The sequence below is a fragment of the Cavia porcellus genome, unplaced genomic scaffold, assembly GCF_034190915.1.
Source record: "Cavia porcellus strain 051 isolate PalLab524CR breed Dunkin Hartley unplaced genomic scaffold, mCavPor4.1 scaffold_16, whole genome shotgun sequence".
Lineage (NCBI taxonomy): Eukaryota > Metazoa > Chordata > Mammalia > Rodentia > Caviidae > Cavia > Cavia porcellus.
Window position 1 is genome coordinate 57,141,984 of NW_026947499.1, and position 25,177 is coordinate 57,167,160.

General features: G+C 48.4%; 1 protein-coding gene across 4 annotated transcripts; it reads left to right on the forward strand.

Annotated features, from left to right (window-relative positions):
* The first annotated feature begins 52 nt into the window (after window positions 1–52).
* On the forward strand, window positions 53–25,005 carry Setd1a (SET domain containing 1A, histone lysine methyltransferase). 4 transcript variants are annotated; one of them, XM_013141704.2, is made up of 19 exons: window positions 53–2,702; window positions 3,029–3,193; window positions 3,397–3,492; window positions 5,413–5,683; window positions 8,044–8,165; window positions 8,397–8,626; window positions 8,886–9,732; window positions 9,888–10,673; window positions 11,198–11,374; window positions 11,497–11,584; window positions 12,388–12,545; window positions 12,696–12,783; window positions 14,756–15,082; window positions 20,213–21,265; window positions 21,629–21,801; window positions 21,881–21,991; window positions 22,199–22,318; window positions 23,989–24,126; window positions 24,201–25,005. In XM_013141704.2, the coding sequence occupies exons 2-19, from the start codon at window positions 3,044–3,046 to the stop codon at window positions 24,372–24,374; spliced, it is 5,109 nt and encodes a 1,702-aa protein (XP_012997158.1). In that variant the 5' UTR covers window positions 53–2,702; window positions 3,029–3,043; the 3' UTR covers window positions 24,375–25,005. The 4 variants fall into 4 exon arrangements, with proteins under 4 accessions (XP_012997158.1, XP_003477932.1, XP_023416698.1 ...); XM_003477884.4 differs by having other exon boundaries at window positions 53–2,453; XM_023560930.2 differs by having other exon boundaries at window positions 53–2,291.
* Window positions 25,006–25,177: the final 172 nt, after the last annotated feature.

Sequence of the window (25,177 nt, forward strand, 5' to 3'; positions counted from 1 at the left end):
TGCTACATCCCTAGCCCTTTTTAAATTTTTGAGACAGGATATCAGTAAGTACTAAATTGACTGGGTGGAGCTTTAAGTTGAGATCTTCCTAACTTAGCCTGCCAGAGTGTGGTAGGACTGCAGGCTTTAGCACCACACCCAGAAAGTTTACTTATTAAGAGTCAGATGCAAGTGTACTTGGTGGGGAATGGGTTCCAGGTGTGGCTCCATTAGGTGCTGACAAGGGTCAAGAGCTGCCAAATATGGAGACAAGCTATTTTAAGGCTATAGATCTGTGAACTTTCTTGTTTTGAGATAGTGTCTCAATACATTCTGCTGGGATTACAGTGGCAGGGTTACAGTATACATCACTGCACCTTGCTCCAAGTGTTTTTAGTTGTCTTTTTGAAACAGGGTTTCACTATGTAGTTCAGGTTGGTCTTGAACTCACTTTGTAGCCCAGACTGGCCTCAAACTCATTGTAACCCTCCTGCCTCACATTCCCAAGTGCTGAGATTACTGGAATATACCTTGTTTCTGAGCTCAGGGTCTCTGTTTTCTTCCATTAAGGATTTCCTATAAGTTTCTCTCTTGATGACTGTGTCCTAGGGGCTTTTCATAGGTAATCTCATCTAACCCTCACAATCGCCTCAAGAGACAAGTCTTTATCATTTCCATTTGAGTTAAAGAAGCACCAAGAAGGCTGATGAACTTTCCAAAGCTATATAGCTAGTCAGTGAGACTGTACCATCACATGGGAAACTTTCTGATTAAGATAAGGAAATAGTACCTTTCATTTGGGGGAAAAAAGGAAGCTTGCTTTCATCCTAAGCCTGCATGTACATATTTTTTTTTTTTGTCTTTTTGAAACAGTTCAGGTTGGCTCACTTTGTAGCTCAGGCACTGGTCTCAAACTTGCAACGATTCTCCTGTGTCTGCCTCCCAAGTGTTGGATTTACAGTTATGCACCACTATTGACCCGGCTAGTGGATCTGAAACTTAAAAAGGATAGGTAAATGGCTTGCCCAAGATCATATATCCAGGGACAATTGTATGGATGTCAGGATCTCAGGACATCATCACTCAGGCAGAGCGCGCTGGTGAAAATCCAGTTCTCCAGTGGCCAGGGTGCTTGTGATCACACTGCAGGAAGGCAACTTCAGCCCCAGGCGATGAGATCTTGTAAGCACAGGGAGCCCCAGCTGAAGACAGTAAGACTTGTAACCTCGATGAGGGGATTCCTGTAGGATCTTCCTTTTTACAGGACCCACTTAAGGGTCTTTAGGTCCACTTAAACTCATCAGAAAACCCGGCGACGACCTCAGATTGAATCACCAGTGGTAGGCTGAGCATGGTAAAATCTGACACCTTAAGAGGTCTGTCTCATTTGTCAAATGATAGTTTAAAAGGGCCAGACGAAATAACGGGAAATCGCTTCCTACGTTCTTTACGACGCCAAACAACTGCCTGAATCATCGCTACTATATTCGGGGAAGCTTTCTGCCTTGAGAGCGCCAGTCCCAGCCGGCCGGGTTTTGCGGGTCCTACAGGAAGCGCCCCGCGATGCTGAGCTCTGTACACTCTAGCCACACCCCTTTGCGCGCGGCGCCTTGGTCCCGCCTACAGCGGGGTCGGCAGATTCGCTAGGTCGGGTCCCCAAGATTCTTCGAGCACTTCTTGGTTGAAAATTCTCATTAGATTCTACGGGACTTTTGGGCTGTAGTTATTCCTGCTGGATAGGAAGTAGGCTGTCCCTTGAGTTGTCCTAGTAAGGCGACCTGTCCGAGTCTGCCACCTTTGACAAGACTTGGCTGACCCGGAGTTATTTTCTTGATTCCACCAGGGCAGGTGAAGAGAGGAAGCAGTTAAAGCCAGGGACAGTGGCGAACTTGCAGGTTTTCAATCCTTTGGCCGCGTAAGGAAGGAGCAAGAGAGACAGGCAAGGGAGCGTGCATCTTAACTGACTCGCCCCGCCCGCCTGACGAATCTGCGTCTATTCAACGCGCCACTCAAGCCTCCCGAGTTCTGGCTGGCCTCCTCCCCCTCCGCCCCGCCCCCTTCCCCTTAGGGACTAGTCGCAAGTTTCATCGCCGCCGATTCGTCAAGAACTCCAGACGAGAGCAGCTAGATACCAGTGGTGAAGTCTGCCCTCCAGGGAATGCGGCCAATCTCCAGGTCCCCTAGGCTGCAATTTCAGAGCCTCCCAAGGCACCGACCGAGGCAAGGTCGCTGTCCTCGGCTTCGTGGATCTCCCGGCAGCACCCGTGGCGAAAGTGCGAATGCAGACGCTGTGCTCGCTGGACCTCGCGCAGGTGGCGGTGGTGTTTGGTGCGCGCGCCGGGGAGGAGGTGGTGGTGGTGGGGGGGCGCCGCCGCCGCCACCGCTGCGGGGCCGGGTGTCGCGCTGCCGCCGCCGCCTCGCGCCCCTGAGGTGCCGCGCGGGTGGGGGGAGGGGGAGCCGCTCGCCGACAGCGGGTGAGTAGGGCCGCGGCGCGCGTGCGCGGAGACTGGGGGTGCAGAACGCGCCGGGGCGGGAGAGGGTAGCGGCGCGCGTTCCCTCCACCCCCCCCGCCCGAATCCGGGGCTGAAGCCGGGTCTCGGGCTCGGTCTCGCGGTGTTTCCAACGCCCCGAAGAGGTGCCACCTCTTGGCCGAAGGATCGGGGCGCGGGGACGGGAGCGGCGGTGTGGGAGCGGGAGCCGGGCTTGGCCCGGGCGGCTGGCCGGTGAGGAGGCGGGAGGGGGCGGGGCCTGCCAGGGGGCGGGGGAGGGGTCTTGCGCGGAGGCCAAGTGGGGCGCGCGCTGGGAGGACGGGAAGGGAAGCGGGCGCGAGATGGGCCTGGGAGCTGGAGGGTAGAGTTGGGAAGTGGGGAGAGAATGGGGTGTTGTGAAATAGGGTACTTGGGGCAAAATTTGAGGGAGCCCCGGGTCATGGTGAGGTGGGGAAACTGGAGTGATGGGAGAACCTGGAAGCTGTGCTAGCCAATGGAGGGACAGCAAGGGAGTCAAGCTAAGTGCTGGACCCCTCTGCGTATCCCTCTTTTCCTAACAGTGTAAATGAGCAAAGATGGATCAAGAAGGTGGGGGAGATGGGCAAAAAGCCCCAAGCTTCCAGTGGCGGAACTACAAGCTCATCGTGGATCCTGCCTTGGACCCTGCCTTGCGCAGGCCTTCTCAAAAGGTGTACCGTTATGACGGAATCCACTTCAGTGTCAACGTGAGTGCCTCTTGTTTTTTCTAGCCTTCTAGGGAATGCCAGGCCTTCCTTTTCTCTGTTACTCTGTCCAGCACCATACTCATAGCTTGCCTTGTCAAAAATGAGTGAACCCAGCTCTTTTGCATGCAGGATTTCTAAATGGGCTTCTTAGAGCTTAGTAACTTGGTTCCATCCTAAGCAGTCTTTCTGTTCCTGCTTTCTAGGACTCCAAGTACATACCAGTGGAAGACCTCCAAGACCCCCGTTGCCATGTCAGGTCCAAAAACAGAGACTTTTCCCTTCCAGTCCCTAAGTTTAAGGTAGGTGTCTGTTGGTTCCTGGTGTAGTGGCCCTTGAATAGTATGGAGGGTACTGTCATTCTGCTCTTCAGATAGCCCAGTAAAAAGGGTAGTTCACTGAAAGATCTGATGACCTCTGTATCTGTGAGACTGAAATGTTCTGGATAAAAGACACATTTGTATAGTACGGGTGTCCCAATTGTATCACCGGTGGTAAAGGTGTTGATTCTTAAAGAATGAGGTAAGGACAGACAGATTTAGGTGCTATATCTCTCATTGTGTGTTCTTAGATAGTATGTAGCACAATAAGATAGTTTAGTTTCTTAGTAAATAAGGAGAGCAACAACCCCACTGCTTCCCTGGAATCTTCTTTCCTTACCTCTTATTTGGCCATGTGACCCTCCATCTTGGTTCCCAGGAGCATTCCCATATCCCTTTCTAAGCAGGATAGTTACCAGGCCTTGACCTAAACTTAGTGGGTTTTGGATTTCTTGATTCGTTCTTTGTTTTGTATTTTTTTTCCCATTAATTCTTCTTTTAAAATAGTTTTTGGGGTCCCCTCATCCTGTTTTTATTTGGTACATTTTCCGTGCATTCTGTTTCACAGCTATGGTTTTGATTGTTGTCTTGGTGTTGATGACTGTTTTCAGCTATCATTATTCTTAAACTTCAGACTTGTGTGCCTGGCAGAGGAATAATTCCATTTGTATGCTCCATAGACACCTTACACTTTTGAGATTTAAAGTAATTTTTATTCCAACAATCCTGCCATCCCTTTCATTTTCTCTTTATTGATAAATGACAGCACCATCTACTGAGTTACACAGGGTAGGCACCCAGTGTTTTGTTTTTATCTTAATCTTTCTATTTTCACTGCAGTTTCCTTAATGCAGATTTTAATATTAAATTTACTTGATTTCCTTGCTTCCATACTATTTCTTTTTTTTCCTTTTCTTCCTTTTTTCTTTCTTTCTTTTTTTGGTACTGGGAGTTGAACTCACAACCCCACATTTGCCAGGCAGGTGCTTATGTCACTGAGCTAAATTCCCAGCCCTCCATTCTATTTCATACTGACTACTGCTGTTACTTATTTCTTTGACTTTAACTTTTTTTTTTTTAATCAAGTCTGTTTCAGGGTATAAGGTTATTGATCTAAGCTTTAGTCTCTGCCTTGACATTATTCCTGTGTTATATCCACACCATACAATTACACAGTTTTTAAAAATACCATGTTCTATAGTTTTTTTCTTTTTTTTTTTTCTTTTTTGGAGACAGGATCTCGATATATAGTTTAGGCTGTCCTTGAACTCACTGTGTAGCCCACGCTGGCCTCAGACTCACAGTGATCCTCCTGCCTCAGCCTCCCAAATGCTGGGTTTACAGAAGTGAGTCACCTGTTTGGCATGTTTTCTAGTTTCTTGTCCTGAAAGTTGTTGTTATTTTGATGAAATCGCATATAACCAAAAAGCACAGTAAGAATAATGCCATCTTTATTATTCCTTTCCTGATTGTCCACTATACAAAGGTTTCCTTCTCTGTCAGTTCTGCTGACACTCTGGCATATTGATTATCTTTTCTACTTTCCTGGATGAGAATCTCTTTCCAATTTTGTATTTCTAGTCCCTTGCCCATGTTAGTAACTCCTGGAGCCAGTAGATTGTTTCCTTATAACCAGTTCCTTTTATGTTTATTCCTGAGTTGTGCATTTTCTTTCTTGGTTCTTGGCATTCTGTGGTGAGAGGAATTCAGGGAAAGGGGAATCAGGTAAGCCTTTTAGAGAGTCCACCCACTTAAACCCAATTAAACCTGAATGTTAAGGTTTTAGTTTAGAAAAAGACAACACATGCATGCATATTTTTTATTTTAAAAACAAGTAACATGAGTGCCATAGGTTCACTACCACTGACATAGTCTCCAGACCAACTCCTGTCTTGTCCACAGCTGGATGAGTTCTATATTGGGCAGATTCCACTGAAGGAAGTGACTTTTGCACGGCTGAATGACAACGTGCGGGAAACCTTCCTGAAGGATATGTGCCGAAAGTATGGCGAGGTGGAAGAGGTAGAGATCCTTCTTCACCCCCGTACTCGCAAGCACCTGGGCCTGGCCCGTGTGCTCTTCACCAGCACTCGGGGTGCCAAGGAAACAGTCAAAAACCTCCACCTTACCTCCGTCATGGGCAACATCATCCATGCCCAGCTTGACATCAAAGGTGAGGGCTCCCCTGCCTGCTGCTCAAGGTTGGTCTTCAATTGAAAGTGTACTTGTTAATGCCATTGAGATCAGGCAAGTAATCAAAATCGCAATTTTATATCTGAACTTGGGGCTAGATGTGTTTCTGAACTCAGAAGTATTTTGGAGAATTATGGTACATATGTGATATTTTTTGTATCTTTGGGGACATGGTTAGGACTATACCCTGTAATCAAGCCCCCGACTAGATCCACAAGAAATTGTGTGAAGGACAGAGTGAATATAGTTAGTGTTGTAAATCAGGACAGAATTTTTTTTTTTTTTTGGTAGGTACCGGAATGGAACTCAAGACCTCATGCTTGCCAGGCAGTTGTTGTGCTACTAAGCTATATCTCTGGCCCAAGGACAGATTGTAATACCAAATTTTTTAAGATACTGAATTTTCAGGGTTTTTTGGTTTTGAAATTTTACATGTTAATTCTGAAGATTGAGGGTATATAGCTCAGTAGTAGAGCTTTTGCCTAGTTGATGTGAAGCCTTGGCTCAAAAATTAAAATATAGCCAGAGATGGTGGCATATACCTATAGTCCCAGCACTGCTGAGCCAAGGGGATCACAAGTTTGAGTTTAGCCTGGGGAACTTAATGGCTTAGTGAGACATTATCTCAAAAAATAAAGGCTGAGGTTTAGCTCAGTGGAAAGGCTGAGTTCAATTGCTAGTACCACCAAAAATCAGTCAAAAATTAATTAATTGATTTATTTTCTTGGTTTTTTGAGATAGAGTCTCACTGTGTAGTTTAGGCCGGCCTTAAACTTGAGACTATCCTCCTGCCTCAGCCTCCTGAGATTTCAAGAAGGTTTTCAGGTGTGCACCACTAAGCTGGCCTCAAAAATTAAAAAAAAAGAAAATTAAAAGAAAAGGGCCTGGAGATATACCTTAGTGGTAGAGCACATATTTAGTATGTTCAAAGTCTTAGATTCAGTCTCTACAACTAACAAAATAATTCTAAAAGAAAGACCTGGAAAGATAAATGAAACAGTCCAAACTGCTTTGTTAAGGTACTATAGGATAGAGTAGGATCTAGCAAACTTAAGTTACAGTGCTATCTAAAGGAGATACCTATTAGTTGGCATTAGTCAGTTTGCAAAGGAAAAAGGACTGACAATTTCAAATTTGATTTTGCTTTTTTTGAGTGTCTCACTTTGTAGTCCAGGCTGGCCCAGCACTGGGGATAGTCCTGCTGCCCCAGCCTCCTATGTGCTGGGACTGTAGGTGTACATTGCGATACCCAACCCAAATTTGATTTTTAAAAGCCAGAATAGTAGATTTTTATATATAATCTTAAGAATTTTAAGTAGTACATCCCTTCCAGGGTTTTTTTGTTGGCGGCAGGGGGGCGGGCTTGGTCTTTTATTTTTTGAGATGAGCTTCACATAGTCCAGGCTGGCCTCAAACTTAATGATCCTCCTACCTCAGCTTCCCAAGTACTGAAATTATAGCCTTGCATCATACCTGGCTCCTTTCAAGATTTTTTTCTTTGTACTGGGAACTGAACTGCGAGCTTTCACATTGAGATACATCCCAAACCATTTTTAAATTTTTTGTTTTGAGACAAGTTTTATGAGTTGTCCAGGTTGGCCTCAAACTTTCAGTCTTCCTGCCTCAGCCTTTCAGAGTGTGGGATTACAGGCACCAATCACTTTCCATAGGTCCTCCCAAGTCATTATGCAAGGCGAATAAAATTAAATCCTTGATTGGATTTAGTCTTCAGGTTGTCATCTTACAGTCTTTGTAGGATAAAGAGCGTGGAGGTATTTAGCCTCAGACAAGCTGGGTTTGAATTCCAGTTCTTCCACTGACAATTTTGTGACTTTGTGCAGGTAAATTTTCTTTAATTCTTTTAAGGGGACAGTTTCCTGTTTATCATCTGTTGTAGTAGTATGGGTAGATGTATATTTGTAAACTGGGAAATGGTGTAGAATATGTTTACTTGTAGTAGTTAATTGGTAGAGATGAGATAGTCTCAAAGATAGAAATAAGAGAGAATTGAAGTCTCTAAATCCAAGATTCTAAGAAATTGTAGGAAGTGTGAGGCCTAAGACAGAAACAGGCCTGCCAAACTGGAGAAGAGTTTTATTGTTTTGTTTCAATACTGGAGATCAAACTGGAGTATTTTACCCCTAAAATACGTCTCATTTGTAGTTTTATTTTTTATTTGAGGCAGGATTTCACTGAATTGCTTAGGTGGGCCATGACTTTATAATACTCCTTCCTCGGCTTTCTAAGAAGCTGGGATTTCAGCTGGGATGTCCTTGTGCCTGGCCTGGCTAGGCATTGTTTTTTCCTTCTGATTATTTGTTCTAATTTCTCTCCCCACAGGACAGCAGCGAATGAAGTACTATGAATTGATTGTCAATGGTTCCTACACCCCTCAGACTGTGCCCACTGGGGGCAAGGCCCTGAGTGAGAAGTTCCAGGGTTCTGGTGCGGCCACTGAGACGGTGAGAAGCTTGTGGTTGCCACAGCCCTAGCCATGTGGACGCAGTGCCTAATTGCCAGGAGCAGGAGCTGCCTTTGGGAGGATCTAGACTTTACTGTTAAGTATGGGAAGAGCCAAAAAAGATATGTAGAAACTTTCAAAAAACAGGGCTCTAGGATTCTTTTGGAGCAAAGCAAGTTTTTGAATGGTGCCTGATCTTTTTTCTTTTCTCCTTGCCCCACTCTCCCTCTAGACCGAATCCCGCCGCCGCTCATCCTCTGACACGGCTGCCTATCCATCAGGCACTGCTGTGGTGGGCACCCCTGGCAATGGCACCCCCTGCTCCCAGGACACAAGCTTCTCCAGCAGCCGACAAGATACCCCCTCTTCCTTTGGCCAGTTTACCCCTCAGTCTTCCCAAGGAACCCCCTATACATCTCGGGGCAGCACCCCTTACTCTCAGGACTCTGCCTACTCTAGCAGGTACAGGGCACACACCATGTAGATTCTGGGAGCTTCCATCACGAAGAAGTATGAAGTTTCATTGAGAGAGAATTGGCAGTTATCTGATCTACTCTTTGTAGAGTCAGCCAGCAAAATTTTATCTTCAGGGACACTCCATAGAAACCTGACCTACGGTTTTTTGGGGGACAGTATAGAGAGGCTTTGGCTTCGGGAGCTGGGATGGTCAGGTTTGGTCATACAGAGATGAGCCCAGTTAACTCTCACACTTGTTTTCTAGCACCACTTCAACCTCCTTCAAGCCCCGGCGGTCAGAAAATAGCTACCAAGATTCCTTTTCCCGTCGTCATTTCTCAGCATCTTCAGTCCCCACGACTGTCTCTACAGCCATCTCTGCCACCACTGCAGCCACTGCCGCGTCCTCCTCTTCTTCCTCCTCATCCTCATCTTCATCAACGTCCTCTTCTTCCTCATCTTCTCAATTTCGTGGTTCTGACTCAAACTACCCAGCATATTATGAAAGCTGGAATCGCTACCAGCGTCATGCTTCCTACCCACCACGCCGGGCAACTCGTGAGGAGCCCTCTGGTGCCCCTTTTTCTGAAAGTACTGCTGAACGCTTCCCACCCTCCTACACTTCTTACTTGCCCCCTGAGCCCAGCCGGTCCACAGACCAAGACTATCGGCCTCCTGCCTCAGAGGCCCCGCCACCAGAACCTCCAGAACCAGGTGGAGGTGGGGGAGGTGGAGGACCCAGCCCCGAGAGAGAAGAAGCTCGGACCTCCCCCCGCGCAGCCTCCCCTACCCGTTCAGGCTCCCCAGCCCCGGAGACCACCAATGAGAGTGTACCCTTCGCCCAGCACAGCAGCCTGGATTCCCGGATCGAAATGCTGCTGAAGGAGCAGCGCTCCAAGTTTTCTTTTCTGGCCTCTGACACAGAGGAGGAGGAAGAGAACTGCAGCGCTGGCTCTGGGGCAAGAGACACTGGAAGTGAGGTGCCTTCTGGGTCAGGTCATGGGCCTTGCACACCACCTCCGGCCCCAGCTAATTTTGAGGATGTGGCACCTACAGGGAGTGGGGAGCCGGGGGCTACCCGGGAGTCTCCCAAGACCAACGGACAGAACCAGGTGATGTTGGGGTCAGCTGGAAAAGGTACCTGGGATCTGGGAGGCAGGGCTGGACTCCTGGGGAGAGGGAAATAAACTAGAGAAGAAAGTGGGTTTGAGGAAAAGTCCAAGGAATGGGCAACAACTTACTGTGACCCTCCTCTACACCCCCATAGGCTTCTCCATGCTCTTCTGGAGAGGACATGGAGATCTCCGATGATGACAGGGGTGGCTCACCACCTCCAGCCCCGACACCCCCCCAGCAACCACCTCCCCCTCCTCCCCCTCCTCCTCCCCCTCCCCCCTACCTGGCTTCCCTTCCCCTTGGTTATCCTCCTCATCAGCCTGCCTACCTCCTCCCACCCCGACCTGATGGGCCACCACCCCCTGAATACCCCCCACCTCCTCCACCGCCCCCCCACATCTATGACTTTGTGAACTCCTTGGAACTTATGGATCGACTTGGGGCTCAGTGGGGAGGGATGCCTATGTCCTTCCAGATGCAGACCCAGATGTTAACTCGGCTTCACCAGCTGCGGCAGGGCAAGGGATTGACTGCTGCCTCGGCTGGTCCTCCTGGTGGGGCTTTTGGAGAAGCCTTCCTCCCTTTCCCACCTCCACAAGAGGCAGCCTATGGTTTGCCCTATGCTCTGTATACACAAGGGCAAGAAGGCCGGGGGGCATACACTCGAGAGGCCTATCACCTACCTTTGCCCATGGCAGCCGAGCCCCTGCCCTCCTCCTCAGTCTCAGGAGAAGAGGCCCGGCTGCCTCCCAGGGAGGAAGCAGAGCTGGCAGAAGGCAAGGCCCTACCGTCAGCAGGCACTGTGGGCCGTGTGCTGGCTACCCTGGTTCAAGAGATGAAGAGCATCATGCAGCGAGACCTCAACCGCAAGATGGTGGAGAATGTAGCCTTCGGGGCCTTTGATCAGTGGTGGGAAAGCAAGGAAGAGAAGGCTAAGGTGAGAGACAGTGCTTGAGATTAGGGAACTTGGGACTTCTGGACGAGGTAGACCTAGTGCTTCTGCAGCTGAACAGCTCAAAATAGAAGAGAGATAAGATGGCTGGGGACTTAGCTCAGCAGCATAAGTGCTTAAGTGCCTGCCTAGGAAGCAGGAGGTTGTGAGTTTGATTCCAGGTACCAAAAAAAAAAGAAAAGATCAAGACAAGTGGAGTATAAGGCTGTGGGCACTCAACAGGACAAAGCAGTTTTGAAGGAAGTTAGGGGACACAGAGCAGCAGATAAGCATGAGCTTGAGAGTTGGAAGAACTTTATCTATACTCCATTGCTGCCATTTATAAATTGACAAAATAGTTGTTTCATAAGGTTTATAGGCTAAATAAGTAGACTTTGAGAAAATTGCCTGTAAGTGGCTGGCAGATGTTAAGTAAGTGAGCAAGTAAATGCATTTCTGTGGTCCTGGGGCCTGAAAGTGGGTCTCAGACGAGGGAATGCCTGAGATCTCGGTCCCCATGCTGCCTGCAGCCATTCCAGAATGCAGCCAAACAGCAAGCCAAGGAGGAGGATAAAGAGAAGACCAAGCTGAAAGAACCAGGCATGCTGTCCCTCGTAGACTGGGCCAAGAGTGGGGGTACCACAGGCATCGAGGCCTTCACCTTTGGGTCAGGGCTGCGAGGGGCCCTGCGGCTGCCTTCATTTAAGGTATCCAGAACTGTGGTCTTGCTAAGTAGTGTGGGAAAAGTGGGGAGAGGGCCTGTTGTCCTTGGGCTGGAGGTATTTGGGAATTGTGTCTAAGTGGGCCTTATTTCTTACCTAATCCCCAGGTAAAGCGGAAAGAACCATCAGAAATTTCAGAGGCCAGTGAAGAAAAGCGGCCCCGACCCTCGACTCCAGCTGAGGAGGATGAAGACGGTAAGTTGGGGGTTGGAGAGAAGGGTTGGGCATTTTAGATTCTGATAGGAAGATGAGAAGCAGAGACAAAGGGATCGATAAGGGACCTTCCTAAGATCAAGGAGCCAAATAGAGATCTTGGCAGAATGTTGAAAGAGAGTTGCTGGTTCATGCCTGTAATCCCAGCAGTCAGGAGGCTGGGGCAGGGGCTCACTGTGAGTTTGAGGCCAATCTGAACTAGCACTTCTAAGAGGTGTCAGAAGCATCCTCTAGGGTTTTCTCTGGATCATAGTTACTATAGTATGTTAATTTATGTTTTTCTGTGTCTGGGTTTTTTTTTTTTCTTTAAAATAAAAGTAATAATTTCAATATCTGATATCACAGAACTCTGAGGTTAAACAAATTGTCTACCCAAGTCTAGCATCTAATGCATACATTTTACTACAGCTTTCCCTGCAGTCTGTCAAGTCTGATCTATTGGCTAAAATTTGCACATGGCTGGGAAACTTCCTTATCAAGTCACGCATACTTCTCTGGAGTCCTATTGGACTTAGTATTCTTTTCTTGGGGGTAGGCATGACAAGTAGCCTCCTTCTTCCACCTAAGTCAGAAAAGGACAAAAGATAAAATGGGCGGGATGTGTTAAAAACTATAAAATGTTAAGTAACTGTGAAATATTTGTTTCTCTGCTGAGCTTCAGCTTCCTGACTATACACAGGCCTGTCAAAGTCAGCAGTAGTGTAAGGAAAGCTCCTTACAAGTGGTAGGGAAGCAGTAATTTGTTGTCGGTAGGAGTTTTTGTAACCTCTGTACAACTGCTCCAGATCCTGAGCGAGACAAGGAGGTTGGTGAGCCAGGACGGCCAGGGAGCAAGCCTCCAAAGCGAGATGAAGAGCGAGGAAAGACCCAGGGCAAGCACCGAAAGTCCTTTGCTCTGGACAGCGAAGGGGAAGAGGCATCCCAAGAGTCTTCCTCTGACAAGGTTAGGAGCTACGGTGTCCAATCCTGCTAGAAGCCTACTTCCCAAATGCTTATTCCATAGCCATCTTCTCCCTGGCCTGAAACCCAGGCATCTGTGGCTCAGGGAGAACTAGCTGTTGCTTTCCTGTTAATCCTGCTTCATTTCCTGAAGGATGAGGAGGAGGATGAGGAAGATGAGGAAGACGAAGATCGAGAAGAAGCTGTGGACACCACCAAGAAGGAGACAGAGGCATCAGATGGTGAGCGCAGAGTTGAATGGAATTCTCCTCCCACCTGAGGAGAAAGGGATTCAGCCACGTGGCTTGCTCTTTGCTGAGCCCACATGGTTTTGTGCAGGACTTATTCTCCACCTTGGCCTTCCACAGTAGCAACTGTTTAGCTATATCCTTTGAGGCACTAGCCCTCTGGATTAAACCTGGTACTTGAATGTTTTCTCCTTACCTCTTTCTGAGGATACCTTAGCAAAACTTGTTCATTTTCCTAAGTGCTAGAGATAAGGAATCTGTATTCCATGAATGTGGCAAGCTTGCAACTTCCCACCTTTGAATACTGCTCTTCCTTGAAGGCACAGCAACCAACTGTGCCCTGCACTCTACCCTTCCTCACAGCTGCCATAACTGGACATTCTTCTGCATGGTTGAACACTTTTTGGCTCCTTACATTCTGCCAGGTATTGAATACGTGGATTGGTTTCTTTTTCATTTGTTCATTCAGAAATGTTGTACCTTCCCTTTGGTACTTGCAACATTGCAGTGACTGAGACAGGTGTGGTTCCTGCTTTTGAGAGGTTGTTGGAAGGAGGTGCAGAGCTTAACAAGCAAATGAATCCTGTCACTTGAGTTAGAGACTATATTTGAAGAAAATAAAATAATGGAGTAGAGAATGACAGATTGTGGACCTGGGGAAAGATGTACTGTTTTCCATGTGGTGGTTAAAGGGTGCCTCTGAGAAGGGTCACTTTAGCACCTTCTCTTCACCAAGACAGAAGGCTCAGTTTTCTGATGAGAGTAAAGGTACAGAGCCCTCCCCGTTTTGTTGATCAAGTCTTATCAGTTTTACCTTCTGGGTGCTTCTTACATCTGTCATCTCTGCTTCTGTGGTTTCTCACTTAGATTCTTGGAGCAGTCTTGACTATTTTGTTGCTATTTCTATTCTTCTTCCTCCATTGTATTCTGGCTTCCAAACTGCTAATGGAATGATCTTTCCTAAAATAACACTTTCTCTTCATACAGTATCCTCCTGGCTCCCTGCTTTCCTGCAGCCTGACTCTGTAGGCCTTTATAACCTAGCCCCTGCTTATGTGTTCAGCTCCATCTCACCATTCTCCAGCCCCCTCCCTATCTACAACTACCTACTTCATTTTCCCAATTATGTTCCTTAAAGATCATAGAGCTCTTAAGAGTTTTTTTTTTTTTTTTTTTTTTTTATCGGTACCAGGGATCAAACTCACGACTGCCTGCTTGCAAGGCAGGCGCTTATGCCGCTGAGCTAAATCCCCAGCCCCCTCTTAAGAGTTTTTAAGGTCCTTCTCATACATTATTAATCTAAGTGTGTAGAGCATGTTGTTTTTGAAGCTTATTTCATACCAGAATCCTTTCTCACAGACTCTATCATGCAGGCTGCCTTTAAAGTCCTCTTTGGGAAGGTTAGGCGTGGCACATGCCTATAATCCCAGCACTCAGGAAGCTGAGGCAGGAGAATCATAAGAAGTTTGTGGCCAACCCAGACTATATAGTGAGTTTAAGACTGTTCTTCTGAACTACATAATGAGACCCAGTCTCAAAGAACAAAAGTGGTATCCATTTTAAGAAAAGCTTTGGTAGTAAGAGCACACTGCTTGCTGGTCACAGGAATCCCTCTTCTCTTGCCTTCAACATCCCTGCTTGTTCCTTGTTTGGCGTGACATCCCATGTTTACATGGTGAGACAATTCCTTGTTCTTTTGATTTAACATCTCCATTTCAGAGATGTCTTCCTTGACATGCCTATCCAGGCAAAATCCAGGGCTTGCTTCTTCAGGATCTCTAGCCCCTTGTACTCATATTTGTCATTTTATGAACAGATGTTTGCTTGTCCATTTCCTTGACATATCAAACTTGCGTGTACCTGGTATAGAGCCAGATACCCAGAATAATGAGTCAGTGAGTGAACTCCCAGCTTGACCAAGTGAGGGTCTTCTCACCTCACCTGATTGCTCCTTTTGGATTTGCAGGTGAGGATGAGGAAAGCGATGCGTCCTCCAAATGTTCTCTGTATGCTGACTCAGATGGTGAAAATGGCAGCACATCAGACTCTGAGAGTAGTACCTCATCTTCCTCATCTTCCTCATCTTCCTCTTCATCATCCTCTTCATCATCGGAGTCCTCAGAAGAGGAAGAGGAAGAGGAGCAGCCAACAACCATTCCCTCAGCCTCACCGCCCCCCAGGGAAGTTCCAGAGCCCCTCCCGGCACCTGCCAAGGAGCCTGAGCCAGAGACTGCAGTAGGCTCCCCTGTCGTGCCTCTCCCTGAGCAAGAGAAGTCTCCGGCAAGGCCTGCAGGTAGGTGGTCCAAGACTTGTGACTCAATCTTTGTATATGTGTGTCTGTGTCTGAAGAACAATGGAATCAGAATTAATTAATTTGGTACAAATGTGTGTGACTGTATTAGTTTTTTTTTTTTTTTTACATTTTTTTTTTCTTTTTCTCTTTTTATCGGTACCGGGGATCAAACTTACGACCGCCTGCTTGCAAGGCAGGTGCTTATGCCACTGAGCTAAATCCCCAGCCCCCAACTATATTAGTTTTTAATATGAGAGCAGTAGAAAGCCCTCAGGAGTGACATGATCAGATTTGAGATTTGAAAACATAACATGAAAACCTAACAAAGAAAAAGTCATTTTCTCTTGTCCTTTTCTTCCTTGGGACCATAATGGCCTAACATACACTATGGCCTAACGTAACACTATGGCCTGCCATAGTGATTTACAGAGCCAAACCAATGTGTTTGGCTCCTGCTAAAGTAAAACAGATAGTCTTCCAAGTGAGTTTGGTAGAAAAATTTCCAATTTAATAAGTTCCTTCTCATTTTTCTTATGCCTGTTCTTTCAAGGGCTTTTTTTTTTTTTTTTTTTTTTTGGTGACAGGTTCTCAGTATACAGTGCAGGGTGGCCTTCAACCTACTTATGTAGCCCAGGCTGGTCTTGAACTTATGTGATCCTTCTGCCTTAGTCTCCTGAGTGCTGGAATACAGGCATGTGCCACTATGCCCAGCTTAAATGGGCAAAGATTAACATTAGCTCAGAATGTAGTTCTACCTTTGCTTTCTTTTGTGACTTTGTACATACCATTGTACATACACATGCATATATTTTTTCCTGCTTTGGAAACTTTGTTCAGACTAGATATTGAGTCAGTAGTAGGTACAAGGGATATAATCGTGTATCCAGCAGATATTTTTCTCACCTCCATAAGGCTTACAGCCCATATTGACAGTCAAGTAGTAAATACATTAGAAAAACTGATAAGCCTCATGAAGGAAAGCCTAGGGTACTCAGAACCTGCATGCATGTGCAAGCCTGGTGACACCTTCCTGCTGAAGCATAGTTGGGTTGAAGTCCAGACAAAGCAGGTAGGAGAGAAAGATCATCAGGTTTAGAGGCCCCAAGGCAGGAGACCTAGCAGGTTGAAAAATCTGCAAGAAAGTGAGTTGAGACCTAGGGTTAGTAGGGTGGCCAGAAATGGAGGGATGGGTGAGGGCCAGGCCATGCAAAAAGTGCATAGGCTATTGAAGAATTTGATTTTTATCTTGAGAGCAGTGGACAGCCCTTGGAGGAGCAATATGATTCGATTTGTGATTTGAAAAGATGCAGTGCAAAGTGAACTTGGCCAGTGGCCAGTGTGATGCAAAGACAGTTGAGAGACTGTGCAGTAAGGAAGAAAATAAGTCACTTCTCACACGGGCCTGCATAGGAGCTCCCAAGTTGGGGAGGGACAACAGGAAGTCCTTCTAGTGTTGGTGTATGCAGTTCAAGTCCAGATCCTACAAGATGAGGAGTTGAGCCTCTCCTGAATGAAATCTCAGATACTTCCAGCCTCTTCTAAGTCAATCAGTAGCACAAATGAGGCTTAGCAAGAGAGCCACACAGGAGTGTGCTTAGGTTACCCAGTTGAGACTGGAGAGACAGCAGGAAGAGAACACGGGGTTGACAGAGGGTTTAGCTTTTCAGAGTAGGTAAAATGTGAATGTGAAGGGAATAAGCAACAGGTAGATGGACAAGAAGAGAGAGAAATCCTTACCAAAATGGCATTTCTGGGAAGCCAGAGGAGGGCCTCTAGATCTGATGCAGGTTATATGCCCTAGTGGAGAAGCAGGGAACCCTGTGCCCCCTTGGGCCCTGTTTCTCCTGTCTTCCAGTCTGCTTCATTCACACACACACACACACACACACCCCTTCAGATAAATCCTCTTCTGCCTGTCTTCCAGTCTGCTTCATTCTTACACACACACTTCATTCATATACACACACACACACCTTCAGATAAATCCTCTTCTGCTTCTCTATTCCAGCACAGAGGGTTTACTCCAAGCGTCAACACTGGCTGTGACAGACCTACTACTGTCCTAGGGACATAGGGACATACATAGGGAAGTTTTTGATGGGGCAGGCTTGGGCCAGGTCACCATCTTAGTGGTCTGTTCCGGGTAGCCCTGGTCTGAGGGCACTGAGAGTAGTTCTCAAAGAAAGGTGAGAGTTCTGTTGACTAAACAACACCCCCATTCCGTCTTCCAAATGAAAGGGCTGAGCAAGCCTTAATCGAGTGGAGGAACATAGTGAAATGCGTGGGGAAATCCTTGATAGAAGGGGAATTAGCTCTCCCTGACAGCCAGACTTCTGAAATACACAGGATCAATCTAAAAGGGTGTTCTTGCCCAGTCTGACAGAAGAGAGAAGAGGAGGGCATGGACCAAGTACCTGGTGCTGCCAGCTTCTAGGTGTGGATTGCTGCTGGTTGAGATCTCAGGTGATATCCAGAGCCTAGCATGCTACAAGGCCAAGGGTCTTCTTCAGGTTGTCAGATCAAGAAGCATCAGTTGAGGCTTTGGACATGGGGTGATTAAGGCCCTCTCAGGCCTGGCCTAGTCCTATGTGCCCTTTAGTTCTGAGTGGTAGAGCCAAGGAGAAACCCCTGAGTCCACAGGAATCCAAGGCAGCATACAGTGGGTGCATGCATTACTGTGTCACTTGCCAATTGTGTGCCTCTGGGGAGGTTATTGACCTCTCTGGACCTAAATTTTCTTGTTTGTGAGATGAGGATAATATACAAGCAGTGTTCAAAATACGCAGTGAATGTTCATTTGTGTATTTATTTTTTTGGTACCAAGGACTGAGCTCATGACCTTGCGCTTGTCAGGCATGCTGCTGAGCTAAATCCCTGGCCCCACTGTGAATGTTTAAATTTAAAAAGTATATATTTATTATACTAAAAAATACATTGCCATTTATCTTTAAATTACTTTGAGCACACTTATCCCATCATTCTTTTTTTTTTTTTTTTTTTTTTTTGTCTTTTTCCTTTTTATTGGTACCGGGGATTGAACTCATGACTGCCTGCTTGCAAGGCAGGTGCTTATGCCGCTGAGCTAAATCCCCAGCACCTTATCCCATCATTTTTGTCACTTTCTGAAGCAATTCTGCAAGTCCTCTTTCCTGGATGTCTTTATGACATGTAATCAAAAGTATAGTGAATGCTGCTGCCAACTGCCATCTAACAGAAAAGCAGGGTTGTAAGAATGTTAGGATGTGTCTTCATCCACCTTAATCACCAGATCTGGCACTGCAATTTCTGACACTGCTCCAAAGTCAAAATGACCATGAAAGATAAACATTTTGAATCAATTTTAGGTCAGTGAGGCAGACTATCAGGAAAGCACTTCTAGAACTACTTCAGAAAGTGAGAAGAATGGTGGGAAAGTATATTGAAAGCAAGGGGGAGTATTTTGAGGGGGACTGATGACTATGTCTTTTAGGCTAATAGATTTTTATTCAACTTTCAGTGTATTTTTTTTTAAAATATATATATATTTTGTCTTTTTGAGACAGGGTCTCACTATGCAGTTCAGGCTGGCCTTGAGCTCACTTTGTAGCCCAGGCTGGTCTCGAACTTGCAACAATCCTCCTGCCTCAGCCTCCCGAGTACTGGGATTACAGGCGTGAGCCACCACGCCTGGCTCTTTCAGTGTATTTTTCAGTCATATCTCAGAGGGCACTAGGGACACTATGTTGTTTGGAGAATTAAATGAGTTCATATGTAGATGTGAGGTGTACTGTACTAGCTGTTAATTTGCTGCAGCCAGATGCAACTGCCAGCCATCTGGCACTGCGAGGAAGGCGTTAGCAATGTCTAAAGGAGTGGGGGGCTGGGGATTTAGCTCAGCGGCATAAGCGCCTGCCTTGCAAGCAGCCAGTCGTGAGTTCGATCCCCGGTACCGATAAAAACGAAAAAGACCAAAAATAAAAAAAATAAAGGAGTGGAACAGGTCTTCACAAAGACCACACTATACACTGGGATGAGAGCTGCATGCATGGATGATGAAGGATGGAAACAAGCTCTCTGACATGGGGTTGAGCTGGAGAGATGCAGTGATACCTCTTGAAGAGATGTGCCTCACCCTTCTCTCTCAGCTTCCCCAGGGACTATCTCCTTACTCTTCCCACTAAGGCACATCTCCAGTTCTGTCTGTGGTAGGTGGGATGGGAGGAAAGCAAGTTTTGTCAATTTTCTTTTTTGATAGGAGGGACTCAGGACCTTGGCACTGAGCTATTATCTCCAGTCTGTGTGTGTGTGTGTGTGTGTGTGTGTGTGTGTGTGTGTGTGTGTGAGAGTGTCAGAGTTTCACTAAGTTACCAAGGTTGGACTCAAACCTATGATCCTTGCTACAAGTTTGAGACCAGCCTGACTACAAAGTGAGTTCAAGGCCAGCCTGAATTGCATAGTAAAAAAGCCAAAAACTCGTAATTCTCCTCTTTTAGCTCACCCACAATTGAGGGATCACAGGAATGCACCACCGTGACCAGTGTATAAAATATTTTGAGATTCAGATTCTTACATTGTATCTTGTTCATCTCAATAAACCAGAGAATATTGTTTATAGTTGAGTTAATGAGTATTTTAGTTCAGTCTGGCTAGAGACCTACAGAATGTGGGTGACAAAAATTGTCTTGGTTTGTGTGCCTAGTCATTGGCTGCAGTTCTGTTACTGCCAGGATAATAAAAAGGCTGGAATTCAAGTGTCCTCATCTTCCAGTGTGTCTGTGCATTTGGTTTGTGTTGTCATCTCCCATTGGACTGAGTTGTGTGAGGACGTGAAGTAACTGCCCAGAGTTTCCACTGCTCCCATTATGGTAGGGCTCAGTGCATGCTCGGCAACTGGATGAGTAAGCAGGTACAGAAACCCATGCTGTCAAGGGAGCCCACTATGCTGCAGCAGTGTGGGGTTGGGGGACTCTGTCCCCTGTGGGCAGTAGTGGGGAGTGTCCATAGGTTGGCCTGAGTTTGCTGGGCAGACTGAGCAGAACCTGTTGAAACCAGGCAGCGATGGCCCAGTTGAGCCCTAAGTCTTTTGACCTTAAGGACTCTGAGGCTAGATCTGGAAGCTGACCTCCTTTCCTCATGTGCTTCCTTCCCCAGGTCCCACTGAGGAACCACCTCCCAGTGTGCCCCAGCCTCCCTCAGAGCCACAGACTGGGCCCTCTGCTCCATCCCCGCACCTGGATGAACGCCCCTCTTCTCCTATACCCCTTCTGCCACCACCCAAGAAGCGTCGAAAAACTGTCTCCTTCTCTACTGCGGAGGAAGTGCCAGCCCCAGAGCCACCCCCAGCTGCCCTCCCGCAGGCCAAGTCTCCTGGCACAGTGTCTCGAAAAGTCCCTCGAGGTGCTGAGCGGACCATTCGCAACCTGCCCCTGGACCATGCATCTCTGGTCAAGAGCTGGCCCGAGGAAGTGTCCCGAGGGGGCCGCAACCGGGCTGGAGGCCGAGGCCGCTCCATGGAGGAAGAAGAGGTTGAGCCAGGTACAGAAGTGGACCTGGCTGTACTGGCTGACCTGGCTCTGACCCCAGCCCGGCGCGGGCTGGCTGCCCTGCCTCCTGGTGACGATTCAGAGGCCACAGAGACCTCAGATGAAGCTGACCGCCTCTGCCCCCCACTCAACCACATCCTCCTGGAGCACAACTATGCCCTGGCCATCAAACCCACACCCTCCACACCACCCCCAAGACTCCCGGAGCCAGTCCTGGCCCCTGCAGCCCTCTTCAGCTCCCCAGCAGATGAGGTCCTGGAGGCCCCTGAGGTGGTGGTTGCTGAAGCAGAGGAGCCAAAGCCACAGCAGCAGCTGCAGGTACAGCAGGAGGAGGGGGAGGAAGAGGAGGAGGAAGAAGAGGAGTCTGAGTCCTCAGAGAGTAGCAGCAGCAGCAGCAGCAGTGATGGGGATGGGGCTGGCCGGAGGCGCAGCCTCCGCTCCCATGCCCGGCGCCGTCGGCCACCACTCCCACCACCACCGCCACCACCCCCCTCCTTTGAGCCCCGTAGCGAGTTTGAGCAGATGACCATCCTTTATGACATTTGGAACTCAGGCCTAGACTTGGAAGACATGAGCTACCTGCGGCTCACATACGAGCGGCTGCTGCAACAGACCAGTGGGGCCGACTGGCTTAATGATACCCACTGGGTCCACCATACAAATATCCTGAGCCCGGAGTTTGACCTGCCTGCACAGGACAGGAAGACGAGGGGCGGGCAGTGTCCTCTGCTGCATGGATCCCCATCTTCAACTTGCTGTGCCCTGTTGTGCTTGTGGGTTTCTTCTCTGGCTGCCTAACCATCTTTTCTCTCTGCCTCAGTATCTCTTTTCTGCCTCTCCAAGTTTTTCTGGTGGAAAGGTAGAGTCTGAGCCTGACTTCTGTCATCTCCAGTCCCCTCACACTGAGTTTGCCTGCCAGCTCAGAGTAGTTGCCCTTCGGGTTAGGGTTGGAATGGTCAGTGAGGTATGGGCCCCAGGGATTGGAGTTAGTCAGGAGCTGGTTCTGTTCCTTAACGCCCTGCACTTACCAACCTGAGCACTCCCAAGCGCAAGCGGCGGCCCCAGGATGGGCCCCGAGAACACCAGACAGGTTCTGCACGCAGCGAAGGCTATTATCCCATCAGCAAGAAGGAGAAAGACAAGTACCTGGATGTGTGCCCTGTCTCGGCCCGGCAGCTGGAAGGAGTTGACACTCAGGTGGGTCCTTCTTTAAGGCCTTGCCCACTGCTGCCTCTTCCCAACCTCCTGTCAGTCACCTTCCCTGTCTTCCTCATAGGGGACTAACCGTGTGCTTTCCGAGCGCCGGTCTGAGCAGCGGCGGCTGCTGAGTGCCATCGGGACCTCAGCTATCATGGATAGTGATTTGTTAAAGCTAAATCAGCTCAAGGTGAGGAGTGGATACCTGGGAAGGGTGGAGGCTCAGTGAATAGGCTAAAGCAAAGCAAGCTGTTGCTCCTAGAGTCCTTACTCCCTAGGGTTTGAAGCTGGGGAGGTGGGTGGTCAAGACATCCTGCTTCCTGGGAGGTCTGCAGGAAAAAGCAAGGAGCTAGGTTGAGAGAGGCATCCAGCAGTACGGTCTCCTTCTGCCCCCCAGTTCCGGAAGAAGAAGCTCCGATTTGGCCGGAGCAGGATCCATGAATGGGGTCTCTTTGCCATGGAACCTATTGCAGCTGACGAGATGGTCATCGAATATGTGGGTCAGAACATTCGCCAGGTGAGGCTCCAGGCCTATGTCTTGGTCTGACATCAGACAACACAGGCTTTTGCAAGTATCATTTCACTCTGGACAAAACCTCACTTCCCTCAGCTCCAAGACAGCCAGTGAAACCTGTGTCCTTGCTCCATCCTTGGTTAGTGGATGGATTGGTTGATTGATTGAATTGTTTTTGAGACAAGGTCTCACTGTGTAGCGTAGGCTGGCCTCAGACTCTTAGTGATACTCCTGCCTTGGTCTCTGAAGTGCAGATGTGGGAAAGCGAGGTGGTGGAAGCTCATAGCAGGACTTAAAGAGCTTCAGAAACATTGATGTTTAAGCTGAGAGCAGCAAGATGGGAGGAACTCTCAGGCATAAGTTGGGGAAGTACGCTTCTCAGTTTCAGGACAGCATGTAGAAGGCCTGAAGATAGAGCAGTAGTAGAAGGATGAGGTCAGTATGGCTAGGTGGAAAAGTGGGGCCAGTGGCAGTGATGTGAGTCTGGAGGGGCAGATGGAGCTTGGGACTTATGGCACTGAGGAGCCAAATTAGTAAGTGTGGGCCTGTGGTGAGGGATGGTCTTTGGGAAGCTAAACAGAAGAAGACCTAGAAGTTTACTGAGTTCCTTCTGGCCACCCTGGAGAGAGAACTTTCTGGGCTGAAGCTATGGAGCTATTGCAGAGCTCCAGGGCAAGGTGGAGGCAGACTGGACTCTAGGCAGTGACAGCAGGGGAGTCTGGTCTGTGGGTCCAAAGTTTTGGCAGACCCAAGCAGTGCAGGGACGTAGGAGAAGATGAGTCCTTTCTTGGGATGCTGCTGCTGGCTTCTCAGAGATGGGAGTGAGTGGAAGGAACAGATGTGTGATAAGGAAGATTTCCACTCAGAAGTGTGAGATTGCAGGGCCCTGGGGAGCTCTAGCAGTTAATGTCCAGCAGCTCGACTGAGATGGAGTTTGGCTAGAGATGGGATTTTGGGAGGACTCCCCACTTCTTCGCTTGTAGCTACAGCTCGGGGAGTGAGATCACTCAGAGAGAGTGCAGAGAGCTTCCCACCTCTTGCTGGGAAGCAAGGCTTGCCTCTTCTCACATAAGGGCCTACCTCATGACATAGATGGTCTGCTATCTACACTGGCCAGTTGGACCAGTGGAGTGCTTATTTTGGAGAAAGGGTCCTAGGAGAAGACACAGTAGGGCTGTGTCTCCCCAGCCCCTTGAACAATCTAGAGCCCCACAACCAGGCAGATGGCCTCAGAGGAGCTAGTGCAGATTTCCTTGGAGTCCTTGTGTGGGTGGCTGAATCAGAAGGGCAGCCAGAATCAGGCCTGTGGCACAGACCTATAATCCCGCCCCTCTGGGAGGCTGAATTCGCTTAGTTACAGGAGAATCACAGGTGCAACCCTAGCCTGAGCAAGTAAGAATTAGCAAGATCCTGCCTCAAAATAAAAAATGAAACCTGAGGATGTAGTTCAGTATGAAGGCCCTGGGCCCAATCCATGATAGTGGAAAAAGTGGGTTGGATGCGCCAGAGGGTTTGGAAGGGTGGCCTGAATTCAGAGGGATGAGAGCTCCTGGAACCAGAGTTGAGAGCGCCGTATCCTGGAGTAGTAGCTGGTAGACTGTCCAGAGGAGTTGGTGGGATTCAGGCCTGGATGCCAAGCAGCAAACCGTGACCTCCACATCCCACTTTACCAGATGGTGGCTGACATGCGGGAGAAACGCTACGTGCAAGAGGGCATCGGCAGCAGCTACCTGTTTCGGGTGGACCATGATACCATCATTGATGCTACCAAGTGTGGAAACCTGGCGAGGTTCATCAACCACTGCTGCACGGTGCGCTAGGAGCCATGTGGGGGTGAGAGAGGGTGTGGAGGGGCCCCTGGCTCACACGCCTTCCCTTTCCACAGCCCAACTGCTATGCCAAGGTGATAACCATTGAGTCACAGAAGAAGATCGTGATTTACTCCAAGCAGCCCATCGGTGTGGATGAGGAGATCACCTATGACTATAAATTCCCACTGGAAGACAACAAGATCCCATGTCTGTGTGGCACAGAGAGCTGCCGTGGCTCCCTCAATTGAGGTGGGGCAGGACTGGTGCCCACAGCCCTATTTATTCCCCCTTGGTGCCCTGAGCTCCCAGCACCCCCCAGCCTTAGTGGGTTCAGCAGAGCTCTCACACCCCCATATAGAAGGGTTTGGGACTCTGAACCCAGCAAGGGAGCCTCAGTCCCTTTTCTGCCTCCCTGTTGCCCCTGCCCACCCACCCACCCCTAATTTTTTTTCTTTGCGGAGAAGAAGCTGTAAATGTTTTGTAGCTGCCAGCAGCTGTTTCCTGTGGAAACCTGGGGTGCCGGCCTGTACAGATCCTGTTCTTGGGGGCTACTCAGCCCTCTTGCATTGTGTTATGGGGATTTCCCCTTTGCCCTGCGTGCACCCCTCCCCAGTTTAGGGGTCTCTAGGGGCAGTGGCCATGTTCTTCCCTGGGGGGGGCCCTGTGGCCCCATCCTGGGGACTCTGTGCCTGGAACCCTGCCTCATCTTCTGTTCCTGCCAGACCCTGTGGGTCACCCTCCCACCCTGGTGTCTGGAGATTCCTGCTCAGCCAGCCAGGATGGTGGGGGGTGGGCCCTTGTTGGGCTGGATTGTACATATGTTAATAGTGCAAACAACACCACATTTTTATAATTGTGATTAAACTTTATTGTACAAAAGTGCTTGGTCAGTATCTTTGGGGAAGAGCAGGCTGGGGTGGGGGCTTGAGGATGCAGGGTGGGGCAAGACAAAGAAAATGGGTGGCCTGAAGTTTGGACTGAGTAGAGGCTTTAGGCAAGAGCCTGGACCTGCAGACCCAGCTCCACTGTTCTGGATGACCTGCCAGGCTGC